The following is a 12480-nucleotide window of genomic DNA, read 5'->3' on the forward strand; positions in this document are numbered from 1 at the left end:
GACAAATGCAAGGGTTCCTGTCCTCTGTGCCCTTTTCTAATGACTCTAAACTGGTTTGATTTTTTTCTTCCCCTTTTGTTCATTCCTTAAACACCACCAGACTCAGGATTTCCCCACGTTCAAAACACACACACCATGAAAAGGTCCCACACAAAGCTCACTGAACATGCAGGGGACCCCCACATTGCCCTACACGTCCACCCATGTCAAGCCGCAATTCAGCTTCCTCCCGTTCTCGGGAGGCAGGGGGCGCTCCCTCCCTGCCACTGCCCGGGCCGGGTCGTGCTCCCTCCGGAGCTGGGCTGAAGCAACCAGAACCGGGAAACACCTCAGTGCTGGAAACCGGGAGTCATACAATCATTTCAGTTGAAAGAGACCCTCAAGATCATCGAGTCCAACGGTAACCTAACTCTAGCACTAACCCATGGCCCTAAGAACCTCATGTATATGCCTTATAAACACCTCCAGTGATGCCCTCCTGGGCAGCCTGTTCCAGTACTTCACAACCCTTTTTGGGGATAATTTTTTCCTAATATCCAATCCAATATCCTGGCACAACCTGATGTCATTTCCTCTCATCCTATCACTTGCAAGTTAGTAGAAGAGACCAACCCCCTCCATGCTCCAACCTCCTTTCAGACAGTTGCAAAGAGCGAGAAGTTCTCCCCTCAGCTCCTGTTCTCCAGGCTGAACCCCCCAGGTCCCTCAGCCGCTCCCCATCAGATTTGTTCTCCAGCCCCTCTACCAGCTCCGTTCCCTTCTCTGAACTCACTCCAGCGCCTCAAGGGCTTTCTTGTCATGAGGGGTCCAAAACTGAACACAGGATTTGAGGTGGGGCCGAGTACAATCACTTTTTGAGGCACAGCAATAAAAAGTGTTACAGGTCAATCTGCGTCACACGTGTGATCTTGGATAATTCCACTTTTGTTACATTGGTCCTATAAGCCTACAAGGCAGCACCGGGCCACTTCAGACACCCCCTCCATGTTCTGTACCTGCATGCTGGGCTGTGTGTGCGGGGCGAGGAAGGGCTGTCCTGGCGCCTGCAGGAACTGCTGCCGGGGAGGGATGAAGGGCCGCGGGGCGGCCGAACCCGGCTGGTTGAAGTGGAGAATCCCCACAGGACCTTGAGGCTGCATGTTGGGCCGTACCGGCCGCTCTCTGGGAAACACAGGTGGTTGTCCCTGCTGGTTAAAGGCTGGCCCAGGCTGGGTGAACGGCATCGGGTTCTGGGTAGGGACGGGATGCGCGCTGTTAAGAAGAGGGGGAGGTGGCGGTGGTGGGGGGCTCCGCTGCTCAAACAAGTGATGGCTTGGAAACCTCGGATCTGTGGGAATCAGAGAAGTGATTAAATAACAAACTCCCTGGGACACAAACACGCTTTTGAAACATAAAGCTCTTATCTTGATTTGGAAAAGTGACCTGAAATTTGTAGAAAGCAAAACTGTACGGGATGTTTTAATTTTAAGGGCTACCCTCAAGGTTACGTTTTTCTCGCTTCTGCTGCTTGTGTATAAACGGAATTGATGCCTGAAAGACCAGCACAAGTGATACTTTGCTGGAATTACCAATACTTTTAGAAATTCTGCTTTAATGAAATCAATGAAGGATTCCATGGATTATACTTTAAACCACACAAGAACTCATAAAAGGTTGATACCGTTTGCTGATGAGATATTTAGCAAAGTTTTACGTACTTCGTGTGTTTAAAATGTCTATAACATATACATTGTATATTCACATATTACATATATATGGTATATACATATATCTATATATATACACACATACACTTACAGCATAGCAAACAAAATAGCTAGTATCAGTTTAGCTAACCTTAACAGATTTTTTACAGTACACACATAGTCATGGTTTAAAGAGTTATCAGTGGAAACCGAAAGTATGGAGAGTGCTAAGTATCTAAAATGTAACAAATTACAACAACTTTATTGCAACAATCACTTGGATATTAATTTTATCAGTATAACATTCAGACAGACAGTAGTTACAGATGGAGACATACAATTACACCAGAAAAAGTAAAAAGATACCAGAACACCAGTATTTTTGGTGTGTAGTAGTCTGGCGACATCAAACAGGAACTTCCAACTGCCAGGTTCTTCCGAACACTTCAGGTTATATGACACACACTTATACTGTACAGCCACTTACATGAAATGTATTTTATATGTTAGTGTCAATGGAAATGTTTACCTGCGAGGAAGAAAGGATCTCTGTCCTGAGGAGGAGGAGGAGGGAGTGGTGGTGGAGGTGGTGGGGGCCCTCTCCACTGGTCCTGGATTGGCAGCCTTGGGGCTTGGGAAAAGTTGGTAGGAACTGGTCCAGGCGCATGCTGCTGGAAGTCTGGAGGGCCCTATTTAATAACACAGAACCAAGATTAAAACTACCATGCAGGAATTTATCTACTGCCTGCTATAACTTTTTTCTCTTAAAAATACCATTGCTTTATGAGTTATCTCCTATCATCTGTGCAAAATGACAGCCCTTACTGAGTCATTCTTTCACAATGGAAGAGCCATTAAACCCCAGTACAGTATCTTGAAATGAATTCACAATGTTTTATTAATCACTAGCACCACAAGAATGCCACTTCTTCTCAAGCTTATTGAAATCCATGCAATTATTGACCTTCTTTCCCATTAATCCACAAAAATCTGAATGTCTACTTTAGAAGACATTCCTGACATTTATCCTCTTAAACTGTGCTATTCTTCACCAGCAATTTAGTACAATGTAAGCTAGAGAACTGAAGCAGCTTTACTTAAAAAGGGAGGGGGAAGGACAATTTGTAGCATCCAGAAAATTAAAGAAATCGTCTTTCATAAAGAAGTAACAGGAGAGAAACACTTCTGTCTATTCGCAGTTCAGCATCTGATGCATGAATGTAAAATTCTCTTTCCTCCAATAAGTTTTTCTTTTTCAAATGCAAGGTGAGCCTTTACATATTGCAGAAAGCAGGATGTTAATCCAGAAGTCAACCTATGCAGAATATACATTTATGTAATTCACACTATCATTTTTTTACTTTTATATCAAAAGTTGACAAAATACGTCGGCAACCTCTGATGAACAGAAGCAGCTTTGTTTCACATAAATCATTATATTCACAAGCATTTCCTTATGTGTAAATCAAATAAGTAATTAAAATAATCTATAAGCATCCTTGTTTTCCTCTTTATATGGATTCTGAAATCAGCAGTGGCATCTCTTCTGTCTACATTTGATGCTCACCTTAAAGCTTAAAACTTGCCACTGCTGAAGACAAGCTTTGCAGAACAGATTTCAGACCAAATACTCCCTACTAGACTGAAATATGGTCATCAGCAACAGACCAAACGGCTAAGTTGCAGTTGCTTATCATCGATCTACCGAGCTGCCCCCACCAACCGTACGCACAGTCTCACTCTGTCCTATTCGTACTGCAAAAATACTAGCATTTCAGGAAAATAATTTCTCACACAGCAAAAATGGGTATTTGCCCTGGAAACTGAAATGTACTCCTTACTTGAAGACAAATCTGCTTCACGCCCTTCTACCAGCACAACACAGCTGGCACTGGCAAGGCCCAAACAAGTAAATAAGAAGCACTGAGACTTGAAGCCGTGGCTTTTATCAAAACGCCTGAACAGGAATATGTGAGATAGTAAGACCTCTTGTTTGGAAGTGAGACCGTGACTACTTATTTTCTATCATTATACAGCCATCAACTCTAAATACTTTCTCATCCTTAGAAATTAAAGGGTCTATATTCCATTGCCTGTGCTCCTAGTCAGCCAGTCTCTTGTGGCTATTTCATTTAGTGGAAAGACATCATAATAAACTCAAGCATGACAGTCCTCATAATGTACATACTGTTTGTAGGAGGAGCTGCTACGGTTCTGCAAGTGAACAGTTACCAACACAAAATATTCTTGCCACTTCGGAATAGGCTAACACCTTTGAATTTTACAGCCTGTCTGCAAATAGCAGTCAGAGGAAGAGGGAGCTATTTGGGATGGAGAAAAGTGATGTTTATTTGTCCCACCAGAGTCTGTTCAGGTTTAGCTGAATAAGGCTGTTCAAATGCATTGGTATTGAGGATAATGCTGGCTGCCTGGCAAAAGAACAACTGAACACAAACCTTGACGGTCCTGACCCTTCACTCCCCAAATGCAGCTCCACCATCACCCCTGTAGGACCTGCCAAAGGTACTTTCAAACTGAGGTTAAACACAATCCCTCATCATGGAAGCCTTGGTGATAAAGCCTGTTTCTCAAAGCACTGCTCTTACAGCCATCTCAGGGAACACACAGCAAGCTGCACAGCCTCAAGGGAGGCACCCAGCAAAGCAACTGATATTTAGCTATTTTGTTATTAGATTATCCCTGGATAATGCATAAAGTCATTGCAACAGAGCCAGGGGAGAAACCATCTTTTGTCAGACTGCCCTGATGATCTGATTTTTATCTTCCATCTTATTTACAACACATAGCCACATAAGCATAGCACACTTAGGGAGACAAAGTGGCCTCGACAGATAACCAGCTCTTCCCTGGTTTTGGAGAGCTTGACTCAGAAGCTCTGAGAACTTTTCTCTAGACACAATATATGCCTATGTATATCTTAGTTATTTCTAAAATAGCTAGCGAAAAATAAAGTATATGAAAACTTACTGAAACTTTGGCTAATAAAGCATAAGCATCACATATTTGCTGCTCGAGCTGAAGAACTGGCAGCAGTAACAATCTGGCTGGGTTTGTTTCCAAGCACGAAATGGCACTACAGTGGCTAGAGTCCCCTCTACCTGCTTTTTCCAAACTCGATGTACTCTGCCCTGGTCGAGGTAACAGATCCTTATCAGTATCCCTCCTCATTCCCAAACTTCAGTTGTAGTCCTAGGCTACAAAATAAGCAGGTTTCTTTGCTCCTGTTCCCCAAATCTGTAACCCAGTCTTAAGCATCTTCTTCCTCCAGTTAGCCTCACTCTTCTCCTGGTCTTGCTTGCTCTTCAGATCCATCCTCTCAGACCCACCACATCTTTTAGACTGCCTGCTGGTTCCTAAGCCCAGCTCCCTGACTCCAAGCTCATGGTCCTGTCCTGTGGCTGCCGCCCAGCAGCTCCATTTACCCCACCCAGCCCCTGCTTTTTTGTCTCTGCTCAGTACAGGTAATTGTCCTTCTTTTTCCTGCCAGGGAGGAGAGGTAAATGAGCATTTGAAAGAGATCCTCTACTTGTATTTTAAATAAACATCTCTTCATACCAGCTATCCCTCTCCTGCCAACCCACACCCTTGTTTCTATGCCCAGCTCTACCTCATCCCAAAGGAGCCCTAGAATTGCAAATGCATGAGAAGTCCTGTTGAATTTCACACAGCTCTTACTGAAACATTCTCAGTGCAGCCAAACTCCATTTTCTTCCTTGAAAAATTGAGCAGCAATAAGATATTCCTAAATAGCTCCCTTGGGCATAATAATGTTTTTCCACCATTTCAAGCTCGGAATAAAAGTATTTGGAAAATTTCAACCAAAGTGATTCAAACTGAGGCAGGCAACCGGCACAACATCTTGGTTCGAACCATAGAGGGCTAGAAGTTCTATATAGTCTGAGAGTAGCTTTATATTTCCCATAATAAGGGAAGGAAATGAGCTTCAGTTCAGTTTTAGAACTCAGTATTACAAAGTTATTTGAGACCGAAGAAAGGCCACACTTTAAAAACAATGAGATTATAGTTTGTTTACAAAAAAATTACAGAAACCAATAACTAGCAAGATATTTTACTGTTAAAAATATAAGCAACACTGATTTCAAGCTCCCTTCAGTATCAAAGGTGCCCGTCTGACTTAAGAAGCAAATATTTACTGTATTCTAAATACCTTCAATGACTTTAAATTTGTTATCCAAAACTGGCTATTGAAAAATCCCCCAAAATGCCTGCCAAGATACACTGAAAAAATGGTTTCCTTTTTTCTCTGGTTTTATTAGTGGTATATTTCATATAATTTATACCCCTCAACACAAATTTGTATTGAAATATTTCCAAAACAGACCAAAACAATGACCCTTCCTGCCAGAGCACTTACTCCACGTACAATGCAACAGAGGGTTGGGTTTTTTGAAGCCTAAAAGTTTCAAAAATTGCAAAACTACTGAATTACAGCTGATCTAAACCACAGCACAATAAAGCTGCAAGCTATACAGACAACTGAATATCGTTTAGAAACACCGACCTATTTGGATCGCTGAACAGCTTTAACTTTGTGTATGTGACATTTTGAAGAGCTACTAAAATATGACTGATCACATTTCTTAGATGATAACCAAAGGCCAATCATGAAAAATTAATTGCAAGGACATTTGTTATTTGCCAAAACCAGAATTACCAATATTAGTACAATCAAATTAGTTTGATTCTTTTCCTTCTAACATATGTGAAAAAGACTGACCTCCACTATTTTTTTCCTAAACCAGCTTTGCTTCTACCATCCCTAAAGAGTGAAATAAAATTCTGCCCTAAATACCAATGGAGGGGGGTTGTATTTTCATATTTTACATTGCTGAGATTTTTCTTCTGAAAAAAACTCCAGGACAATTCCAATGAGAATCTGATTGTGTGATGGATTAGTGTCATATACTACATGTGAAACTAAAACTCTCAAGTTCAGCCAGGGCTGCTACTTCCAGATACAAACAAACTTCTTTTTTTAATAAGGGAACATATGAACTATCGTATTTTTCCAAGTTATGAGGTGTTTATCTATTATTCTGAAATATCACTACATTTTTATTAATTTTTTAAATGTTATAGGAATACCATAAAAGTACAACTACAGCTTTTACTTATGCCAAATTCTAATTGTCCTAAAAATACTACAAATTAATATAATAGTTCTCTATTAGATAAAGTTTTTATGGGTTTTGTTTTCAGAGGGTTTTTTTTGCTTAACAGTAGTTACACTATAATTCTAGGAGTGTATTATTTCACTATTAGTGTTAAGCTCTACATTCAGCAAACGTTTGCTGCTAATAACCCCCAAGTGCCCTCTGCTATTCTGTAGAAAAGACCACGCAGAACTATTTAACTTCTAAAATTAATGCTGCAAAAGCCAGTTTTCATAATGGTCTATTTTGATAAAATAAACATACTGTAACACAGATGCATAATAAATGTTATATGCACAGTAGTTACTCCCATTTTTCATGGTTTTGCTATCCAGACAGTTTCAAATTACAACCAACTATTCAGTACACATATCAGCTAAGACTCCCTACCAAAAATAATTTTAACTATTACTTCACTGTTATTATACCTTTTAGGAAACCTCCCTACTTAACAAACCTCACGTTCTTCCTACCACCTATTTTCAAGATAACATGTTTCAATGTAACAAAGGAGAGAGCTGCAAATTCATATGATCAGCTAAGGCTGCAAAGTTCTACCTTTCCGTCCAATATTGGGGTCAGCTCTGACACGGGGGAATGTACAAAATATTTATGTGCCTTCCAAGCGAGATCCCACAAGGCTGGATCACATTTCATACAGACAATGGTTCTAAATACTGAGTTACCAAATGTCTGCATGAGAAAGATCCAGCAGAGCGCATACGTCAAGTTTTGAAGGAGGTGTCTTATAATTGTTGTTATATAGTATCGTTATTATTTAGTATCATTAATACTGATTATTTAGTATTATTACAAGATTGAGTACATAGAAGTGCACTAAATTGCAAGGAAGACTCCTAAGATGGAGTTTTCAGCTAGATTTAAAGCCAGCTGTACAAAGAGCCCAAGACCTGAAGCAGACGGACACACCAGGCCACAGCCTGGCCTTGGGTCCTCAATCAACACGCCCCCTTCACAAAACCGCAGTCACTTCAGCACCATTGTCCCCTCAAATCCACTCCTCACAGCCCGGGCATCAATAAGTAATTCAAAGACCTAAGAAATTGTCATTTTGGAAAGCTGAAGGCTTTCTCAGTCAGGCTTTGGGGGCTGCAAGGGGACACAGCTCTGGCTGTTCTTCCTCTTCTTGTGGACACCAAAACATGGCCATGCCTGAACATGGAAAGCAAGGCATTGAACATCAAGATTTTTCTTAAACTATCAAAGAAAGCAATTTTTAGTCTGTACCTTTTCCTGATTTTAAGAAGTGTCTTGGACTCTATAATTTCATTTATCCTTGTGCAATATTACTTTGAAAATTCTTCCATATCATCATTTTATGAATACAGGAACAGAGGTCTAGAAGGAAATTGCACTGGAAACAGGGCTCTGTGTGGACTTCCAGAGACCACAAATCACAGGCACTTTAGAGATACTTCAAAGAAGAAGATAACCACACACTGAAGTGCTACTGACAGGTATTTTATTGTCTCGAATCTTTAATTTTGTGAAGTTTACTCTGACAAAAAGAAAAAAACCCTACCCACTCTTCCTCCCCCACACAGTATAATTTACAGCGCCTCAGACTGACATTTCTATACAATTCCGCATGTCTGCAGGTTGTACAATTTCCCCTTTTACTAACTTCCATTATTCAATATAGCTAAGGCATAACTTACACCTTATCAATCACTTCTGGAAAAAAAAATGCAATGCCAACTTGTGTCTACAATTCATTAGTGTTGTGAATAGCTCATTGAACATGACTTTCACACACTGAGGCAATCCCACCTTCTGAAAGAACACGAGATAAGGTTACTTTAATTCTTTCAAAGAACTGCACTATTTGCCTTCCTTTTATCCCTTTAAATATCCTTCCTAGTTAAGAAATTAACATTCTCTCTCATACAATTCTTACACAAATTGTACTTTTACTTTTCTGCATCTCTTGTTAATTACATGATGTTATCTCCAATAATCTATTCATGAAGCACAGATAACTTTGGTTACCAATAAAAGGGAAAACTTAGCATAAATTGCTTAGCACAAAGTTAATCTTATAAAGCAAGGAATAAAGAGGATCTAACAGCTATTATATGACTTATCAGCTTCTCTAAAGGGTCACTCTGCTTTTTTTTCATGAGACTAATTAAATACCTTAACAATGTCATTGAAACTTCATGAATCTTTCAGTAAAATAGACCCTGCCTCTACAACATGTTTTCATTTATTAATCTCACTTAAAATGCAAAGAGCTAGGAGAACCCCATTGACAGTTAAGTAGGGCCACTCAGTTAATTCTTCTTATATGGTTTAAATGCAAAGAATAATGACCACTATAACCTATGACAATTAAAACTATAGCCATCTGTCACAAGATGTTAATCCTCTTATTTCAGCAGCTACTAGACTTTTTGAAAAGCTTTCCCAAAATGCCTGCATTCCGGTGCAAGGCACTGACTTTCCATCCTCTTGTGTAAGAAGCCCTGCTTCGTATATCTTGGATGCGGTTCAAAAATTTTCAAGTAGAAATATGTACATCCTACAAACCATGGCTCTTCACATTGAAGTTTCACAGTATTCTCATTTACTGCATACAGAAATGGAATGATTTACTGAAATTTTATAAAAAAACAGTTTGGTATTTCCTTAAATATGGTTTAAATGACTCATTAGTGTACCTGTGATGTCTATGATGACCACATAATTCCATCAAGGTGAACTAAAACCTAGCAAGCACCATGATTTTCCCAACTGATTTATTAACAGTATTACAAGAAACTCTATATAAAAAATCATGACTTAAAATACATATGAATCAAGAACCAAAAAAAATTACAGGTCAGAGCAATAAGAAAGCTCAATACAACGAATGTAAGCTACATCCATCCTTTCAAAGCTTATTGAATCTATTTTCTGAGCAGAAAACACACGGAGATTGCAACTGCTGGTTCAAATATGTGGTGTGCACAGATCCTTCTACTACAGGCAGATTGAGTCTGAGAATGAGTTGATGCTTTCCTCAACTGAGCCAAAAGTAATTTTTGATATTAAAATGTTCCACATAAGGTGGACAAGCTTCTCTTTGTCCAAGAGATAAGAAAGTGTGTTGGGACCTTCAGGTACAAGTCCAGGTGATCTGAAAGAGAAATCACCAATGCTCAATTTCAATGTTTAAGGGCCTCAAAAGGAATTCAGCCATCATGGAAAAACAGTACATGCAGGGAGAGAAAGGCATGGAATCCCTTGTTATTTAAGACAACTTGTGATCAAACAGCTAAAATAAGGACGCAAGTGATACAGAAAAAGAAGGCTACTCCCAGCACTCTAAGACAATCCCAGACAGTTCAGGAATCTAAAGCTAAAAATTAGATCCACCATATACTAAAAGTATCCCTTTCCAGCAAGTTTCAGGACATCCCTCCTAATACATCAAGCAGTGACGTATTCATTTTGCAAATGGAGATAAAAAACGCAACTTCAGTGTATTTCTGTAAGAGAAGCAACAAGGCAAACTGGCCTATGAGCAATCAGTTTTACACAGGCAGATTGATTCACAGATGCTTGGACCTCCATCTGCTTGACCATCGAGCTACATACATGAGAAAAGGAAAACCTGCAGGACAAGTGGTCCCATTCAAGAGCCATTCTCAGAAAACACTCCTAAATGAAATACAGGCATAGGAAAGATATTAACTAAATCCCAATTCTGGTTTTCAATTGGTACCAGTGCCAACCTGCAGAAAAACCGTGTTCCCATCTGATTTGTATGGCTGAAGGAACAGCATTTCCAGCAAGGAGAAACAGGCCATAATGAGAATTAGTGTGACAGATAAGTTGTGCAGCCTGAAGAGTAAATTTAAACCTCTCAGATTGGAGCAAAAAATCTAAGTAATTTATTAAACAGGTGTTTTAAATTAATTAACTTGGAAGATTCAGTTTCACTTTAGTTTGTGAAATCCTCTTCAGGGGTGTGGTGAAGAGCATGAGATCATTTTTGTTTAGTGCCCTCTAACTTTGTAAGATCAAGTACAACACAAATATCAAGAAGAAATTGGAGAAAAGGAGTGTGTAAAAAATAGGGGCCCAAAAGTTGTGGACCTCCTCTGCTTTCAGAGCTATTGAGATAAAACATACAACAAAATACATACTTTATCCTTGGGCTTACCAGAGACAAATATTATTACAGTGTTTATTGACCTAGTGTATCTTGGTGATCTGCAAGTCACTGTTCATTAGAAAAACCCCTGAGGTCAGAACTCAACTGGATCATAAATATCAAATTCAGGATTTCTACATTACACTCCAAGCTTGAAGGTATAGTTATAGTTAATTTAAAAATGAAATGACAACCTCAAAAACAGATGCATGTGACCTGGGGATGACGCTTCTCCCTTCAGCAAAAGAAATGCTCAGGATTGGTACAAAAAAGCCAAGTAGCAGTCAGCTTTATAGACGACAAATATTAGAATTGCTGCTAACTCGGACTTCGATCTATATTATAAGATGACATTCCAGACCTGACTATCTAGTAGTCAAATTCCTTGATTCTTTATATTTAATTCTGTAAGTAAATCTAATTTCAAAGATGTCTTACACATCTCTGACCTTGCAAACATTTTGATACAAGAAGTTTATATATCCAGAGCTCCCACCCATGTGACTGCAGGTACTACTCACATGTTGCATATAAAGGCCTAAACACCCTTCCTTTTTGGGTATCCCACAGTCAACCCACAGTATTCCTCTAAATTAACTCATTTTACTATAAACAGTCCTAAAACTTATTGTTTCACAATTTATGAAGCATTTTTTTCTTCCACATTCTGAATAAATGGCAAGAAATTAAGCTGTGGAAGGTGAATAAATACCAGTTTATAGATCTATTTTTTCAGATTTTTCTATTTTTATTGGAATAAAACAAATGTATTGAATTATCTTTTAAAAGGACATCTTCTTAGCTCAGTGAAAATATTGTAAGCGAAGTACACTATCATCTACGACTCTATAATGTTATAACTGAATCTATTTTAGCTCTCCATGCAGTGTTTAAACATTAGCCTTTCTGCACTGTAATAAGAAGACAACTGCATGTTGTACTTGGATTTGAGTCTTGACTTCTGCAAAGTCTCTCTTTAACAATGTCTAATTAATGACTATGTAACTATATGTATAATAGTTTTTCCTCTTTGCCTCAGTAAAAATTTATGCTTTGCTCACGAGGCTTAAAAAAGTTCAAACTTCATTCATAGAAACACCTCAAAATCACAGCATGTATGTGTGTGTATATATATATAAAACAATAAATATCTATACCATAACTTTACTGTGAGGGTGACTGAGCACTGGCCCAGGTTGCCCAGTGAGGCTGGGAAGTCTCCATCCTTGGACATATTCAAAACCAGACTGTACACAGCCCTGGGCAACCTGCTCTAGGTGGCCCTGCTTGAGCAGGTGGTGGGACCAGATAACCTCTAAAGGTCCCTGCCAACCTCAACCATTCTGTCATTCTGTATATTCAGGTACTAAATAAAGCTGAGACTCAAGAAAATCATCATTAACACCAGAAAAAAAAAAGTATCTACAACTCTGTTTCTTTG

The 12480-nt window shown here is 39.2% G+C and overlaps 1 protein-coding gene across 6 annotated transcripts in view; it reads right to left on the minus strand.

Moving 5' to 3' along the window:
* RBM33 (RNA binding motif protein 33) overlaps nt 1–12480 on the minus strand; it is a 102884-nt gene that overhangs the window by 43048 nt on the left and 47356 nt on the right. For all 6 annotated transcript variants that reach the window (XM_080338882.1, XM_080338881.1, XM_080338883.1 and 3 more), the window contains exons 11-12: nt 2215–2374; nt 996–1327 (exon numbers count right to left, since the gene is read on the minus strand). In XM_080338882.1, coding sequence (XP_080195008.1) covers nt 996–1327; nt 2215–2374 — 492 coding nt within the window. The remainder of the gene's footprint in view (nt 1–995; nt 1328–2214; nt 2375–12480) is intronic.

The sequence above is a fragment of the Nesoenas mayeri genome (assembly GCF_963082525.1).
Source record: "Nesoenas mayeri genome assembly, chromosome: 2".
In the NCBI taxonomy this organism is placed as follows: domain Eukaryota; kingdom Metazoa; phylum Chordata; class Aves; order Columbiformes; family Columbidae; genus Nesoenas; species Nesoenas mayeri.